This window comes from Xiphophorus couchianus, chromosome 8, assembly GCF_001444195.1.
Source record: "Xiphophorus couchianus chromosome 8, X_couchianus-1.0, whole genome shotgun sequence".
Classification (NCBI taxonomy): domain Eukaryota; kingdom Metazoa; phylum Chordata; class Actinopteri; order Cyprinodontiformes; family Poeciliidae; genus Xiphophorus; species Xiphophorus couchianus.
The window spans coordinates 7,091,716-7,110,042 of record NC_040235.1 but is presented as its reverse complement, the minus strand read 5'-3'; the positions used below and the strand labels follow the sequence as shown (position 1 = coordinate 7,110,042).

Below are 18,327 nucleotides of genomic sequence, written 5' to 3'. Positions count from 1 at the left end.
CTGTTTCTATAAAATACATTAAAGTTTGTGGTTACAAAATGTGGACAAACTCAAGACGAGGTGAATACTTTAGCTAGTTTCCTTTAATTAAATGTAGAATCAATAATATATGAGTCAAAGAAGTGATTATTTTTATTATTAATGGAGGATTTCTGTTTAAAAACAGAGATTTTCAGAGAATTAATTCAAAGTCACATGAAAATGTTTTAGTGATTTAACTTACAGGATCTCCTTTAGGCCCAGCAGCGCCCATCAGTCCTGGATGACCCTGTTAGGAGGAAAATAAAGTAGATTTTAGCTCCTGCAGCAACTTTAACGAGGCAGCAGCCAGAGAAACCTGCGCTCACCTGAGGTCCTCTGTGCCCTGGAGGTCCGATCTGTCCCTGCAGACCCAGAGGCCCCTGGTCCGGAACAAAACAAAGCCGTTTTACATCTGAACCAGAATCCAAACATGAGGAAACACTGAAAATCTGCAGCATAAACAATTTATACCTCAGGACCCTGGGGGCCAACAGCACCAGCTGGGCCCATTTCGCCCTACAAACAAACAAACCACATTTTTAATTTTTTTTTACACAAAAACAGCAACCAGTTCACCAAGTTTAGACATTAAAGTCAGTTAATGTTTGTTTCTGTGATACATTTAAAACCTGAATCAATACAAAACCTTCAGTAAATTGGAAAATACAGCATAAAACAAAGTAAAAGTAAAAATAAAGTATCAGTTTTTTGCTAAATTGTGTGTTTTTCTTAGGGATTATCTAAAATATTTGATAGAAAATGCAGCTTGGGAAGCTAAAATAGCTAGACGCTACGTTAGCTGACAGGCTATGGGCTGGTGTTTGTAGTTTTCTTGGCTCTGATTGGCTGAATCCAGAAGGGCGGAGATAAGGAAGACTGTTAACTTCTGTGGTTGCGCTAGCTAGGATGGTTTCCACTGCGGTAATGAAAGAATATTAAGGCATATTAGAAGTTTGGATTATTAAAATAGCCAATTAAAAGTGTTTTTCACAATTATTTGAGGATTTTATCTGCAAAGAAAATCAAAACAAAACATAAAATTAAGAGTATATCACTGTTTAAACATGTTGTATAGGAAAGTGGGTCTAAAGAAGCTTAAATTGGATCAAAAGAAAATGGTTCTGTAGGAAGAGTGAATGAAAATCAGGTGCAAAAATTAGACTTTTGTTTCTGTTCAGTGTAATATTCTAAATCTAAACTCCTCCGTGTTTCACAAATCAGGAAATGAAGCAGGGACATAGATTCTTCGACAGAGGAGACAATATTGTTCCTAAAAATCTTTGACAAGAAAATGGGGCTTAACAGACAGCCCTGAGGAACTCCATAACTAAGTGGGGCATTTAAAGCTGGTAAGCAGCCAGTTATTCAGGCATCAGTAATTAGAGAAGAAACTGTTGCTGCCAAAAAAATCTGTGAAGAGTTAACAGACGTTTTCTGAATAAAATTATTTGATTTCTATTAGGACTTGGTTATTAATAGAAGGATCCCAAACATAGCAGGAAATCTACAACAAAACGGCTGAAAGATAAGATGCTGAAATGATTAAACTTAAGGTCAATAGAAACAGAGACTAATGTTCAACGTTGACGGTTTTACCCTTGAGCCGTTAGCTCCTTGAGCACCAACTGGTCCGGTCAAACCTGGCGCTCCCTGCAACACAAGTTTAATTATGATTAAATAAAACATTTTAACGCAATAAAACCATATTAATAAAACAGCTGTGTTCTTACTGGTGGCCCTGGGGGGCCCGAGGAGCCGTCCAGTCCACTCTCCCCCTGGAGGAAGACATGAAAAAAATTAAAATTTCAACAACAAAAATATTGAGGATAATAAAACAGAAAACTTTTTTTGATAAATTATAGAAAACGTTTCTGACTTCTTCTTCTTCTCAGTTATGATTAAATTATAAATGTTTAACTCACATCGGGTCCAGCGGGTCCTTCTTCGCCCTCTGCACCTCGGACCCCCTGGTGTCCCTGCAGCGAAGATTAAAAATGTCATCATAGGATAAACAAAACAACATTAGCCTCCATTTATCTAAAATGTGTTCATATTCCTCACATTTCATGACAAAAAGGTTCCCAAACTCAAAGGATGAGCCAGTGTTGTGGTAAAAAAAAACATTATTATAATCTTTTTCAGATTTTCAGACATAATGCAGGAAACAAGATGTTTAGCATCGACTAGTTAGCATAGATTAAGCTGAAAATGTAGCCAACAGGTCTTTACTGGATTTCTGTTCCTGTTTCTAAAAGACATGGTGACTAGAGGCTTGCAAAATAGGTCCAGTCTAAAGTTCTAAAGAGATTTGTGTTTGCTGCAGGAGGAAGAGACTCACTGGAAGTCCAACAGGACCAGGGGGACCAGGCAGCCCAGCTTCACCCTGCAGGAATAAAGAAAAGAACGCAAACATAAAAACCCCTCTAAAATAGATCAACAAGGTTTGGTCAAAATAATAAACCAATAATGTTTTTTGCAGCCAGTAAAGCCTCTTTACGTCTCTAAAGTTAATTGATTTGCTCGTTAAAACCTTAAGTGCCCATTATGACTTAGTAAACTCTGAACTTCCTCATAAAAATCTGATTTATAAGGAGTGAGAAGAAGATCTACAGCAGCTTTAAACAATAATAATGATTATTATTGATGAGTACCTTCTCACCAGGCCCACCAGTTTCCCCCCAGGGCCCGCGGTCGCCAACCAGACCCTGAAAACAAAAAGAAGGAAAAAGATTGATGCTATAAAAACAGTACATGTTTCTCATAAAACATGTTTTCTATGAAAATGTTCTCCATTTTTCAGTAATAACAGCTCACAAGCACCGTTTTGGGTCATTACTGTGCTGGAAAACCCAATTTTCTAAAGCGTTTATAATGCTTAGGCCCACAGCATCACAGACCCTCCACCATACTAAACCATGAGTCCAGGGGGTTTTCTCACATATTCAGACTTTGTTTGAATGGCAAACCTCATGTTTGTATTTGTGATGGTAGGAAAAAAGTGTCTCATTCTTGGCATGTAGATAGTGCCTTAGTGGTTTCCATGGAGACGAGGCGACCCAAAGCGTCCTGTATTTTAACAGTGACTTTTTAAACCATCTTTTACTTCCTGATCACTGAGTTTTCATCCAGATAAAAGTTAGAAAATAGTCCAAATTAAAAGAGTTTCAGATAAAGGATGGAAAGATGGACAGACTTTATCTGAAAATAAAGAAGACTGGATAGATGTTTGGATCAACAGAAAGACGGATGAAAACGTTTAGCTAGTAGCTGGCTAATTAAACCCTGAAATGTTTCTTTTCTAAACCATTTTAAAGCAGTTGTTGTTGTTGAATTTTTACAAATCTTCTGAATGAAGCTATAATCGTTTCTGTAGCCAGAATAATTAAAAACAACAAACCTTTTATCATTTAACACCTAATCATTAATGTCTTATTCTCACCTCATCACCTTTCTCTCCCTTTGGTCCTCGTTCTCCTCTGTGGCCCCACGGCCCCTGATGAAGGTGAAACACAACATGGAGAGATTTTTATGATAAATGAGTCAAACCAAAGCTCTGCTGAACTGTAACGGGTTAAAACCCGATCTGTCCTCACATGCAATCCAGGAGGTCCAGGAGCCCCCGGCTGACCGTCTGCCCCATCGTCCCCATCTCTGCCTGGGGTCCCGGGCCGTCCTGGGGGCCCTCTGGGGCCTGGGTCCCCCTGCAAGACAACATAAACCCAACAGTGTAACTGGTGGCTCAACTTCCTCCAGGAAAAACCAGAATCCTGGTTCATATTGGAGCCTTTGAAAAGGGACAGGCGTCCCTCAGGGCTGTGTGTTCGGTACCCAGTTCATCCATTTCTGAAAACCAGCAATATTGTTTAAAGTAAGTGTAAAACGTGGACATCCAGGAAGGGCTCAGAGCGAAGCCACTGCTTGGGATTAAACCCTGAACTCTGAACTTTTAGAAACGTTCGCTGTCAGAGAACCCGAGTGCAGAGAACCAGAAAACAAGAAAAGACTTTGGATGAAGCGTCAGAAAAATAATGGAAATGTTGCTTAAATTGCAATCAAAAGCTATTCTATATACAGTGAAACTATCTTAGGGTGAGGATGCTCAAAGTGAGGTCTGGGGGCCATTTGTGGCCCCTGGACAGACTGATTCTCAACACCAATAAATTTTATAAATTAGGACAAAACTACAACTTTTAAATTAAAATGTACTAACACAAACTTATAATGTCCAAGCTTTTTGGTTTCCTTCTGTTGTCATGGTAACTAGGACACTAAAGTAAACCTCAATGCACCTAAATCTGATTTTAATTACTCTATTAAAACTTGTCTAAATACAGGAAGTGTTTTCAAATGAAGATTGACCTAAATACTGTTTTTATTCCTGAGAATCAATTAAATAATTTTAATAAAAAATCTGATTATTTGTTTCATTAAAATAGTTCATGCTTAGTTTATTGTTGTGAAAATCACGATTGGGCCTGTCACAATAAGAAATAAATCAATTTATTGCATAATAAATTAAAACAAGCTCAATAATCTCCATTAGCATTATCTATTATTTTTCTCCTTTCTCTATATTTCTACCAAAATCTGGATGATAAAAGTCTTCAGTCTGGTGTTTTGGTCTCAACTAAACCTTTTCCTTTGTTTATTTAGGATATTTAAAATGTCTCCCAGTTCCTGTGTTTCAATTTAAAGTTCTTTTGAGAATATGTCCTTGCATTATTGTGCCATTACCATTATATTAATTGAAAATGGTCTCAAAATAACAATATTATCGTTTATCACAATAATTTATCGTCCTGTTTTTCCGTTTTGTTTTTAAAATGTACCATTTCTCCCGGGATCCCTGGTTGTCCGTCCTCTCCAGGTTCACCAGGCAGCCCCTGAAAAATAGGAAAAATTAAAATAAAAATGCTCATCTTCCGCTTTATTAGTTTTTCTTAAATTAAGTATTTTTTTTTTGCTACCTGTATGCCGGGTTTTCCCATCTCTCCACAAGGTCCTGCAGGTCCTTCCTTAGTCTGCAAGCTCACCAAGAAGAAACTAATTTAATAACTCAGTGTTACATAAGAAAAGGCTGGTAGTGTCACCTCATACTTACAGGAAAACCAGCTGACAGTAGCTGGTAGAAATAAGTTTGCTGCAAATAAAAAGGTCAAGAATTAGAATGAAACATTTCAAGCAGACAAAACCCATTTTTCAGCGTAAAAGTGAATATTTGACCAGGAATCTGGGTTTAAAGTACATCCAGCATCACCATAAAACCACAAACAGACCTTATTTCTGTCATCCCTGTTCTGTGATGAAGCTGCGGTTTAAACAACTTGCAGCTGCAGCCGGTGCAGAGGCAAAACAGATGACTGCAGAACACCGGCTTGCACGCACTACAACTGCAACACCAGGATTTTACATCAATCTGGAGGCCAAATGTCTCCGGATCGAGAGGAGCGTCTCAAATATTTAACACAACTTCATGATTAATGGTGAGTGGATGCTTCAAGGTTTCAGTTTATACTAATTAGGTTAATAAAAAACACATCTGTCTCTACAAACTGACAGAAAAAGCTAATAGAAATGCTAAAATTTTATAGTTTTCTATTCTAAAAAATTGTAAGAGTAGACCTACTACTAACAAGTAAAAAGTAGACATCCAAGAAATTACTTAAAAAGTATTTGGTAAAAAGTCTACTCAATTATGAATCATTTAATATTTAAAAATTACATCATCAGAAGGACCAAAATATAAAGTTGAGTGGAAATTTTGGTATTTCAAGGAACCAAAATGATAATAATTCATATAAGTAACAAAAAAACATAAGAAAATAAAGCAAGAGAAAATTTTTCCACATCAGTTTCTTTCAACAAAAAACGAATGAAACTTTAACAGAAACTGCAGGTGTGTGTCTCTGTCTGGTGAATTTTTGGTTAAAACATGTTATTCAATCTGTGTGACTTCCCTCCACACAGATTGAATTTTAATAGTTTATTTTAGTGATTTTGACTTGTAGCATGGATGGCACTGCAGTCAAAAGCTCCACAGACACAAATAAAAACTTTAAAAAAACAAACCCAGATTAAAATAGTCGTCTTTAGGACAAGTTACATAAAGAGGTTGAGTTTTTAACCACTAAATTGATCACAGTAACTGCATTTAATCATTTCTTTTATTATATTTATTGATTCTCTCCTGCAATTTACATTAATTTGGAATTTATGATTGTGATAAAAAAATTATTAAAGGATTTTTTCATCATGATAAGATAAATTTGTGTCTCCAGAAACAATGTAGTTAATTTTACCACTTGCTAACACTGGTAGCTGGTCAATAATACTGACCGTACCTTAAAAGCAGCCCATTCCTCAGCTGTGTTCCTCCACAGATAAAATGTTGGTAAACCTGGACGTCCCGGCGAACCCGGCTGGCCCATTCTACCTGCTCTGCCTTTAATGCCTTTTTTACCCTGAAAACATTGAAATTTAAAACAATATTTAGCTCCTGATTTATATTTAACACCATAAAAACGTCTTTCAATAACAGCATCCCAATAAAAAAGCAAAAACACAAAACATGGTGCTCAAATTTGAACTATCCTGACATCTTCTGAAACTTAAAACTGATAATAGTGAAACATATTTACAATATTTATGTTTTAAGGGGATTAAAAAAAGAAGAACTTAAAAGTCCGAAAGTTTTTTATATCAAATAGTTGTAGTCACAAGTCTTCCTTGATTTTAGTTTTGGATGACAAGCATGCTAACTTGGAGCTAGCATGCCAATGCTACAAGCTAGCATTAGCATGGGAGCACAGCTAAACTCAAAGCTTCACTTACCTTTTCACCTTTGACCCCAGCAGGACCAGGATCACCCGGGCATCCCTATGAAAACAGCAACACAAAGACAATAAAACTCACAAAAAATGTTAAATATTAATATCCGGAAGCTAACGCCACTCATTGCTCCTGTTTACATATATGCTACAGTTAGCACTCCAGTACAGCTAGCTGCTAAGAAGTTAGAAAAATAGTAGCTAACGCTATAAAAATTTTGCAACCATTTAGCATAAAAACTACTAGAGTGAGAGTTTCAATGTTTGCATTGTGGTTGTTTCTGAAGCTGGAGCTCTAATCAGTGAATAGGAGCTAAACTTTTCAGTTCCATCTGTAAATAATCATTAATGAACTTTATCCTCATCACTCCAACACTCCTTAAAAAGCATATTTATTTCACTAATTTACTAAAAGTAATGTCAGCCATCAAAATGTTGTAAAAATATTGCAGTTAGGAGAAATAATGGAAGCTGCAGCTCCTCTCTCATACTGTATTAGCCAAGTTAGCAAGTTAAAAAAGAAAACTTACATATGCAACAGCAAATAAAGTTTTATTTTTTTAAGCAAAGATACAAAAAGAAATGTTTACAACAGCTCTGGTATAGAAAAACACTAAAATAAAAAGGAAAAAAACCTGAAATTTGAAACCATACTATTACATGCTACAAGCTAGCGATAGCATTGGAGCACAGCTAGCAATAGCAGTTTATTCCAAATAAACGGATACTTTAAGAGTTGTAGGAATGTTTCTGGTTCTATCTGCAAATAATCATTAACTAACGCTGTTCTTATCACTTTATTTGACTAAAATATTTCAGTTAGAAGAAAATAATGGAAGCTACAGCTCTTCTCTCATACTGTATTAGCCAAGTTGGCAAGTAAAACCTAAATTTACATATGCAGCAGCACCAAAAGTTTTATTTTTTTTAAGCAAAGACATACACAAAACTGTTTACAGCAGCCCTGAAATGAGAAACTGAAGCCGAATCTTCACATGCTACAAGCTAGCATTAGCATAAGAGCACAGCTAGCGACAACTGTTTAGGAAAAAGGGCATTTTATCAAAAAATAAAAAATTTTTTAGTAGTTGTAGGACAATTCCTTTTTGACATTTAGGCAAATAAACTATAATAAATAATAATCATCAAATAACTACAAACTGTAACAAGTAATCTAACAAACTATACTAGTTATAACAAACTATAATAAAATAAATAACTATTAACTATAATAGATGATAAAGTATAATTATAAAAATAACTTAATCAAATAAGTGTAAACTATAATAACTAGTACTCAAAAAACTATAAACATAATAAATAATGACTATAAACTTGATCAAACACATTTCAAGTCAAAGCTCAATAAAAATAAGCTAAAATCATAACAATTACTAACGTTAATTAACACTTTCAGTTCAGTAGAAGCCTAATCAAAGCAAAACATTTTTAACTAAAAGAAAAACTAATGATATTATATCAATCATGTTGAAGTTTTAGCTCAATTCACAAATAGTTGAATTGATTCACAAATAGTTTCAAGGGTCCGACTGACTGTTTATTTGGAATCCATTTTTAAAAATCTGCCTTTCACATGCAGCTGATTGGTGCCAAAGAAATATATTTGTAATAGTGTGTGTGTGTGTGTGTGTGGGGGGGGGGTCTAAAACTTCAAAAATCTGAATAAATAAAACATCATAACCAAGTAATATGTCAAATATCCCATGAATCTTCTAGGAAATGTGTTTTCACTCAGTTATCAGCCCAACCCTATTACTAACAGAAGATCTAACGTTGTACATGAGAAGAGTGAAACCAATAACCTCCTCTCTCCAGCCGGCTCCAATCACAGTAATTATGCTGAGTGGGCTTGTGGATTTTACAGCAACATGAGTCCAGATGTACGTTGCCAAGCAGGCAGTCTGCATTTGGCTCATCTACCCTGCAGTCACTCGTTTCCTAAAACAGGAAACCCAATCAACAGGAATCAGCTTCAGTCCTTCAGACCAATCAGAAGTGAAAGGTTAACAGTGTCACATCGGTAACATTCTAAAAACCAACGAGGCCGCTCCATGTTCTCGCAAGGCGGCATCAAAGGCATGTGGAGCGACGCGTCTGAGCGATGAGAACCGTCGCTGATGGGTTTCAGATGGCGGCTGACGAAGAGCAGCTCAGAAAGCTGTGAGACCAGAACCATTTATCTCTCGGAGCTCATCTTTTCCCACTTTCAGCTCCACTCTGATATAATGCAAGCAAACGGGGAAATCACTTCCATGTTTGGGGGTCTTGGTCTCATTTATGGCCTTGGCAACAGCGACGCCAGGAAACATTTCTCATCCAGAATGAGCCGAGCAACACTTTTCTTTGCGGTGGCTTTCCTGTAATTGCTAAAAGGTGAGCAATTATGCTTACTTGAACAAGTTAGGATAGGTTTATGGGAGATACAGAACATGCTCATTACAATTTCTGCACAAAGTCATTCTTACATGATAAGATTTTAGCTGTCTTGTCACTTTAAATCTAAATGAGCTGCTGCTGGCCACGCCCCCTAACTCAACGTTCACACTCCCAAGTGAAAATGGCTGCAAACAGATGCATAATTACACACCAGTACATCTTTGAAAAGCAGAAGTGGAGCCTCGTCCACAAAAAACAAGGATGTAGCAAGTGGTTTCTGGATGCATCCTGCATCAACAATAAAACACGTTATTATTGTGCATGCGCAGCCATTGTGCAGTAAAACCAGCTGACCAAACATGCTGGAACTCCGCTTGGGTTGCTAGGTAATGCGCGGACTCTGCTGGGATTGCTTGGTGAAGGGTCGGTTCCTGCTGATTTGTGACGTTACATTCCGAAGGTTTTTGAAAAGGTTCATTTTCCAGACACCAGAAAACATAAACTTATTGCCAGAAAATGCTCAGGCTGTTTTTAGAAGGAGTAGAAACTCAAATGGAAGCACAAAATTGTGCAAAATGTAAACTTTGCTTTATAAGCCCCCTTTAAAAGTGAATCTCAAAGAGCATGAAAACAGACTTACATCTGGTCCGGGGGCTCCCATCCTGCCAGGTCGTCCCCTCCGGAGCCGGTTCGTTTTCCCATCAGATCCCAGGACCAGATCTCCTTCTCTGGATACAACGGTCACAATCCGAGGGCTTCCTCTCTCTGGTTCTGTTTCTTTCCCTTCATGCTTGTTTTGATGCACCGGTGATTTGGTGGTCTGGACAGTGATCGGGGCCTGACTAGCTGCAGGTGAAACAGTGCTGATCTCCACTGGAAATTCCTCTATTAGTTCATTTGACTCAGTTGAAACTCTAGGAGTCTTGGGAAGCAGAGGAATTCCCAGTGAGGGCTTCTTTGGGGAACCTCCAACATCCAAGTCGATTATATTATCCGAGGGTTTTAGAGGAAACAGCACTGAAGTCCGAGAGTCTGTCTTTTTCTCTGTTGTAATGTTTTCCTCCACTTTTTTAGACGACGCGTCCGGTTTGCCCTTCTGGCTTCCCTTCAGTCCATTTCTAGGTTTCCACTGAGGGTTCACGACTCCACCGCTTTGAAAGACGGGATCTAACAAATCAGTGTCCTCTTCGACCACAAAAACGTCTCCACGCCCCACTGAACCCTTTCGGTTCGGCCTGGAAGGTATCGTCCCATCGCCACGAGACAACTCTTGTCGCTGAGATTCATTCTGCAGAGAAACAAAAGAATTAGGTACTGTTTTACAGACACTGTGAGAGAGATTTGATTTAGTCTACAATCCATCATTTACTGCATGTTTGAATCTTCGCAGATGTGATTTATTGTCTGGAACATATAACAAATAATGACGAAATGTTGACTTAGTGATTTTCAAACACATCCTACAAACAGAAAGACCTAAAATACACGAGGAACAATATGCACCCAATTATTATTACCATTATTGGGTCCAGCTGCCTTACTGTTTCTTTGAGATTAAAGCAAATATTACTGCATATTTCTGGTTTGATCTGTTCCAAGTCTCACTGTGATTTGGACTTGGATCGACACAAAAGCAACACAAGCCGTTTTATTTCTAATAAACATCCGGCCATTCATCCATTGTCATCTACACTCGCTTGTCCCAGACAGGTCACAAAACCCAAACCACAATCTGGTGTAATGACAAAACTATATTTAATATTAAAGTTTTATGACAGTCTGAACTTATGGTTTATGTTATGTGTTCAAGGTGTCTTCACACCTGATAGTCCGGTAGATTCGGTTCCAACTGAACCGAGACCGAGGTTTGTAGATGGCGTTTTAGGTCCAATTATGGATACACATGGATTTTCTAGGCAAACAAACTAGAGTTTGATTAAAGCGGACTGGACTGGACTGGTGGGATTGTTCAACAAGTCCACATTATGCTTGTTGAACGTGGTTCTTCTGTGTTGCCTCTTTGAGGGTCAGCTAGTTTCTGCAGCTTCCAGACTGGCGGATGATGAAGTCTTTTCTCACATGGACTTTTCCTACAAAAGCTAGTTCTCACAGAATTAAAATATATATATATTGCATTTCTTCTGTTTTCAGGTATTAAAAACATGATTTCCAGAGCTCTCCCTACAAGATTCTTCAACAAATCCTAACTCAGTGCTTTCCACAACTCCGGGATCTGAACCAAGAACCTTTTGCTGCAACCAACTAACTGCAGCCTGTAAAAACAAACAGTTGACAACAATGGCTGCAACCTGCATGCAGTTCTTTTCCAAGACTATGCGGTCACAAACAGACCACAAAAAGAAAGTGTGTGTTTTCTTAAGATCCACTCAAGTCATTTTCAACCTCATCTATAGTTCAACTGCTTAATTACTTTTGAGCTGTGGGTAAACGAGATGCTAAAGTACTGTAATTTCTCAGTGTGAATGAGTTCGGTCTGCGGTCCAATGACTCAAAATCACTTTCTGGTTTTTTAAACAAACACCAGATACTGCGGTGTAAAAATCTAACACGTCACCACATCCAACGTATGTTCATCAGTTTGGTAGCCGTGCTGTAAACCCGACACCCGCATCAAAACTGTAAAACGTTTGGCCACAAGAAATCGCAGCTCAGTTAAAGATGCGGAGCAGAAGAAAACCAAAGACAACTCAAACTACTGGAGAAAAAAACTACGTTTTTGTTGTATTTTTTGCAAATATTTATGTTCATAAGCATGAAAAACCAAAACAAATGAGAGCCATCTCCAGGTTATAAGCTAATATGGAAAAAACCATAAATAAATGTCATTTGGAAACAGTAATTTTTACGCTGAAGTAGTGTTGAAATGTTTCCATCAGTCAAACTGCAGCAGTCTGTTTGACTAATGGAAACTTTTCTTTAATATTATTTTCACACATCTCAACTTATGGAGGCTGGTTTTTTTTTAAATGTTCTGTTTAAATCTGATTGGTTGCTGTAAAGTAAAGAGAAACATTGTTGCCATTTCATGTAGAAACGTTACCATAGTTACCATTATTTCTCCTCAAGGACAGAATCTGTTTTATAGATATGCAAACCAAAATTAATCAGTTTATGTTAAGTTTAAAACAAGCAGAAAAATTTTAGAATTCTTATAAACGAGACAAAAATCAGAATAAGACCAGAATAATCAGCATAGAAATGTGATAAAAAGAAAACTGTAAAAATAAATCGGAATAAAATGAATAAAGTCGATGTAAAACATCTAAAACCTTCCATGAAAACAACTGATAAAAGCAGGACAGGTAAACAGAAAAAAATATTTATATATATAATAGATACAAAAACCCATATGACGACATCTGGATAAATTCAGGACAAAAGCCAGGATGACAAAAATAAAAAAATAAATACATCAGTAAAATCAGGGTAAAATCCCAAATTCAAAAGACTGATGAAAATAAATGAATAAATAAAAAATTACAATAAAAATGTAATAAAACAAAGAGAACAAACCAAAAAATAATCATAGTAACAAATGTAATTGAATGAAATTGTAAGAAAAATCTGGTGAAAATTAATTTTAAAAATGGGAGAAAAATAATAATAATAAAGCGGGTCATAAATGTGATTAAAATCAGGATAAAGTCAGTATAAAATCAGGGTAGAATTGGGACATAATCTAAATGAAATTCAGAATAAAAAGAAAAAACAATTTCAGAATGAAAACAAATAATATGTAGGCCTTTTGTATTGCATTTATGCCCCCTAGTGTCCGTTCCAGACACATTTTTAATAAATCCGATTATTTAATACCCATAATTGTGGATATAATTACATCCAAATTAGATCGCTGCTTCAGGATGTTGAACTTATTTTACCTAACACATGACTGAAACATTTATTACCTAATTAACGTTCTCTTCCAGATAAACTTTTCATGTAATTTCACCTGGATTTGAACACTGATGAGTAATTTTATTACAACATGACCAAATAATCACAGATCAGCTCATTTACAGGGCTTTTTCTTTCATCAGTTATTAAATATTAGACATAATGAAAGCGCAAAGCGAGTCCTGACTTCACCCGGCCTGTCAAATCAGCACCGGTCTGCAGATCGGCACAAGACCAGACGAAGGGGGCCCGAATGAAAACAAAGGCTGTTTTTCTTCTTCTACTCTTTCTGTCGTCTCAGGCAACATTCAGGCAGCCGATAAGCCGACACTGGATCTGTTCTGGTGAACACTGACCCTTCACATGATCCCCCTTATTGGGAGATAAGCCGAGAAATGTTATCCTGATCAGACTGGGATGGCAAGCAGGTCCTGAAGGTACGAAGCCTTGCAGAAATCCACAGCTAGCTCGCTAACAGACTATGCTACATGTCAGTCCATCCACCTACAAACCACCAGTCTGTATAAAAGTGGCTAAAAGCACCGTTAGGGTGACGCTCTCATGAAATATGATCTTTGTTTGAAAGCTCTGCAGTTTAGCAGCTTATTAACCACAAACCTAATTTAAATATTCAGACTTACTGTAAAACACTTCCACATTTCCCCCCCCAATGTCCGAAGGCAACATACTTAAACCAAGAGTGTCCGAAAGAGAGCATTTCGCATTCGCATGACTTTATTTTAATAATCAATTAAAAATGGGTGGTTCAAGACAAAGGAGCTAAATGTGTTTCACAAATGTCATGAACCATCAAACTGCCAACAATGTCCAGAAGCAATAAAATAAACACATGCATGCGTACACCCTCTTGGTGCTGGAAAATTTGGTAAGTGCGTCAAAAAGACAAATCAACTGCATAAAAAAGCCACTTAAACGAACAATTTAATGTTGTATGAGTTAAACTTGCTTTAAAAAAAAAGGCATAACAATGGGCAATGAAGATTAAATGAAGCCTCAATTCTTTTGTTCAAGTTGAGATTCAAGTGTTTGAAGGACAAACCAAAGTCAAATTATCAGCATATTTGAGTCATTTGCTCAGAATTTGGGATGACAGACTTGACTTTCATCCCAAGTTTTTGGTCTGCAACGTCTGCAAATGTTAAAACACAAGATTTCCTGTCAAAGCTGAAGTTTGAAGCTTTCCTATCCCACTAATTATGAGATAGACTGTAGATGAGACTCTGGCTCAAGGCATTAAGTCCCAGTAAAGCCTCGAGTTCAAAGTAAATCCTTAGCCTGTTAAGGAAGAGTCCAATTCAAGCTTTGAGTCTCAAATGTTGTATTATTTAGATAGATAATACAGCAGAAAATTCAGTCAACCATCGTGCCAAGTACTTCTATGTGCCACCAAATACTTGATTATGGTGTTCATCATGGTTAGTCATTGCATAGCACAGAGATTGGACAACCCATTCCTCCCAGTTACACCCCACCTTCATTGACCATGATTGGTCAACAGGACATATGTCCACCAAGACAACATCACGCCTTTCACAAAAGAATAATGTTGGTTATTACTTTTTAAATTGACAATTTCAGCAGAAAAATTAAAACTCTTGTGCAAAATTTTACCTCAAAACTCATTTTTTCTGTTTTGGAGTGGTATGATGTCTACATATTGGCCCTGGAATGGGAATACGTCGTCAGAATATTTTCAATTTCATTGCTCCATTTAGGGCAACTAGTTGCTGGAGATGTATTATATGTACGTTTACATCAGCGACTGTCGTCGAGGCTCGGCTCTAGCAGACTCAAGACTTTGTTTCCCAACAACTCTTCTACTGTTGAAGGAGCTGGAGAGGCAAAAACCAACCCAGCAGTTTTTAGTCACTATAATCCAGGTTAAATGTCAAACGTTTTTAATATAAAGCAAATTAAATCCTCTTTGTTCTGACTGTGCATTTTTGGTTTGTCAATAGCAAGTGCTTACACATTTGTGCCGGAAGCGGCTCATATAGCAAGCTGTGAATAACGAAGCATGGGCTGACAACAGAAACTTTATTTAGCTTGGTCTGGTTTTAAGATATTTAGTAGTGACAGAAAATAAAAGTCTCAAAAAGTCTATTCTAGTGCTTGGAATGTGGCATAGCCAATAAAAACAAATAAAAAGCAAATAAAAATGGGTGGTTTAGAAAAAAGGTGCTAAATGTGCTACCATATCCCACTTACCAAGAAACATAAAGGGACATTGTTTTTATTCTAAAACACTGTGTATCTGGCAAAACTGTTTGAATTGATCCTTTTCTAATTCTGCAACCGCAGACGTCAATGTGTTTATTGCGTTTTATTGTAGGATAGACAAACATAACGTGAGGAAAATTAAACGTGGTTTACAAAGGCTCGAGTCAGCCTTCATGAGGGAATGCCTTGCAGAAACATGTGTTGCTGCAATTATAGCAACAAATATTTGAGGAAATATCTGCCAGATCTCCACATCTAAACAGAATGTACGGCCCAGTTTTTTGTACGGCCCAGTTTTTTGTACGGCCCAGGTTTTGTGTGTGAAATAGCTCACACACAAAGGAGCATATTTACAGTCCAAGTTTGAATTCTCACCATGGATTCTCAGTTGCATTCTGGACTTTGACTGGGCCATTTTAACATGAATAAGCTTTTGATCCTATATGTAGTTAGCTGTGTCCACTTCTGATTACCTGTATAAATCCAGCTGTTATGCAGCTGCTTTTTTATTAACCATAAAATTGTGCAAATTGAAATTACAAAAATAAATTGGCTTAATGGAAACATGCCAATTTTGAGAAACAAATCATGTTTTTTGTCAATAGCAAATCATGCTATTGACATGAGTTGGTTTTTCCAGCCATGTACAAATAGATAAATTTCTCAAAACAGTTATTTCACATCGCACAAATCACATAATCAACAACAGGATGTTACTACTGATGGAAAACACGAAGAAGACGACAGGAAGTGGTAGGAGGATGATGATGTCGTGTGTTTTTTAATGACTTATCACGTGAATAATTTTATTTTAATTTAATTTCTTATTTAATGGAAACAGTCTAATTGCAAAATTGTGTTTTTTCAACATAAACGGAATATCAAAGTTTTTCACACATTTGTAACGGAAAGGCAGCTATTGACGCATAACGTCTTTCATCGGATCGAACTTCACATTTTAATGGGGGAAAAAAAACGCAATGCGACTTGGATGTAACGAATAACGCCGCGACGGTTTTGTAGAAATGTGGTGAAGTAGAAAGTACAGATACTTACAGTAACGAAGTACTTGTACGTTGTTACTTCCCACCACTGGTGGAGAATGAACAAAGTACCAATAAAATGGCTCTCAAAACAATTAATATCAATTTTTGCACACAAATATGTATCTGTACACCTCATCATTTATTCGCTTCTTGTATACTTCCATTTGTTCAACAAAGTTTCTTTTTAAAAAAAGAATGTTAGGAGTGGAAACTAATGTGCTGCATAAACAGACTTCAAAATATGAGCATGAATATAAACGTCTAAATACCTGAACAGTCTACAACCAAAACTTTAACACAGATGTAGAATTTATTCAAATGAACATTTATGAAATTTAGTGCTTTAGAATTTATCTGGGAAAGTTAATTTATGGGAAGCTAAGTGCGCTAAACTCTTCGAAAGTTAACTGTCATGTTAAAGGAAGAATTAGCTCCATTATTAGCGAAATGTATCAAACAATGCTGATATTAAATCACACACAGGTCAATTCAATTTCCAAATAGTGGTCTGTTGGATTTTATTGAGGTGTATCAGAGTACAGGGGGTTGAACACAAATGCAAAACTGTAAAACTTTTGAAAATAATCTGTATTTTTTCTTCCACTTTATATTTATACTCCTAAAAGAAATGATCATTTAAAACTGCTGATAAAAAACTGGGTACTACACTGGTGGTATGTACATGCAAATATAAAACTAAATACACCTTCATCAATCAAATGGATTACCTAATATTATCATGCATCAACACTTCTAAGCTGTCTTCACATTCATTCTTTGGGAGCAAAGCCTTTAAGGCAACTACTGGACCGACATGCAGGGACGCGACTCTCATCCATCACGTTGTCTGGGTTCGGTATTGTCTCGGTTACAGTAGAAACGCTTAGCAACGCTGCAGGCGCAGTCTGTTCCTGTTAGAGGAAATCTTTATAAAACACGTCGCTTTAATGAGTTGTTTACAACTGCTGCCTGTTATTCCTGATATAAAACAAAAATTGTTTACTTCTTAATGGAGTTTTTAGGAATAAAAACAGGACGGATGATGATGGGGAACCCCATGCTCTGACTGAAGGTTCTGTGACTGAGGAACGAACCGCAGGAGCCGATATGAGCCATGTGAAATCCATACAGACTGACTGAACGGCTGCAGGCCAAACTGATTCAGCTACACACACACACACACACACACACACACACATTTATATATATTTATAGACAATACTTGCTTCTACAAATGGATGATCGAATGGCAAAGGTCGGTAAATCTTGCCGAGACTCAGGTATGCAGACGCAGTCAGACTGGCTGGGTCTTGCCAGCTGCAGGAGATAAATTTAGATGGAAAAGGTTTAAAGATAAGAGAAGTTTGATGTTTCAAAGCATCAGAAAAATAGATTCTACCAGGATCGGGGGGGTTTTTTGTTTGATTTCTTTGTGACAGGTTTGCTTCTGGCTTTTTAACAAACTGGAGTGGTTTTGATCAACAGCACTTTGGGGTTCCTGAAAGTGTCTTGAACATTTTATTAGGACTTTAACATCTCACTACATTTAATTCAGAGCTGGATCAGTTTTAAAATTACTTTATTTTACGCTGCTGTAGCGTAACTTTTCATTTCCAAAAAACTCTTGCTTTTCTGCCGACTTTACCTCACATGTCATGTTTTACTATTTAAGCAAAGTTAGCTCTTTGGGTTCATTCACACCAGTTCTGTTTAGTCTGCTTTAATCTGACTCCAGTTCATTTCCAGTGTGAATGTGCAACTAAAAAGGTGAACGCCGGTCCGCCTAAAAACCTTGGTCTGAAGTGAACTCTGGTTCAGTTTGATTACATATGTGAACTCCAAGTGGACCGGAGACCGCTCCAAAAGCAGGAAGTGGACGA

The 18,327-nt window shown here is 37.0% G+C and overlaps 1 protein-coding gene across 3 annotated transcripts in view; it reads right to left on the bottom strand.

The window, feature by feature from the left end:
• LOC114149946 (collagen alpha-1(I) chain) overlaps positions 1-18,327 on the bottom strand; it is a 90,139-nt gene that overhangs the window by 38,409 nt on the left and 33,403 nt on the right. For all 3 annotated transcript variants that reach the window (XM_028026069.1, XM_028026070.1, XM_028026071.1), the window contains 16 exons: positions 9,886-10,533; positions 6,853-6,897; positions 6,363-6,482; positions 5,123-5,161; positions 4,989-5,042; positions 4,851-4,904; positions 3,615-3,722; positions 3,461-3,514; positions 2,673-2,726; positions 2,360-2,404; positions 1,944-1,997; positions 1,752-1,796; positions 1,618-1,671; positions 493-537; positions 348-401; positions 224-268 (listed from right to left, as the gene is read on the bottom strand). In XM_028026069.1, the coding sequence (XP_027881870.1) occupies positions 224-268; positions 348-401; positions 493-537; positions 1,618-1,671; positions 1,752-1,796; positions 1,944-1,997; positions 2,360-2,404; positions 2,673-2,726; positions 3,461-3,514; positions 3,615-3,722; positions 4,851-4,904; positions 4,989-5,042; positions 5,123-5,161; positions 6,363-6,482; positions 6,853-6,897; positions 9,886-10,533 (1,518 nt within the window). The remainder of the gene's footprint in view (positions 1-223; positions 269-347; positions 402-492; positions 538-1,617; positions 1,672-1,751; positions 1,797-1,943; positions 1,998-2,359; positions 2,405-2,672; positions 2,727-3,460; positions 3,515-3,614; positions 3,723-4,850; positions 4,905-4,988; positions 5,043-5,122; positions 5,162-6,362; positions 6,483-6,852; positions 6,898-9,885; positions 10,534-18,327) is intronic.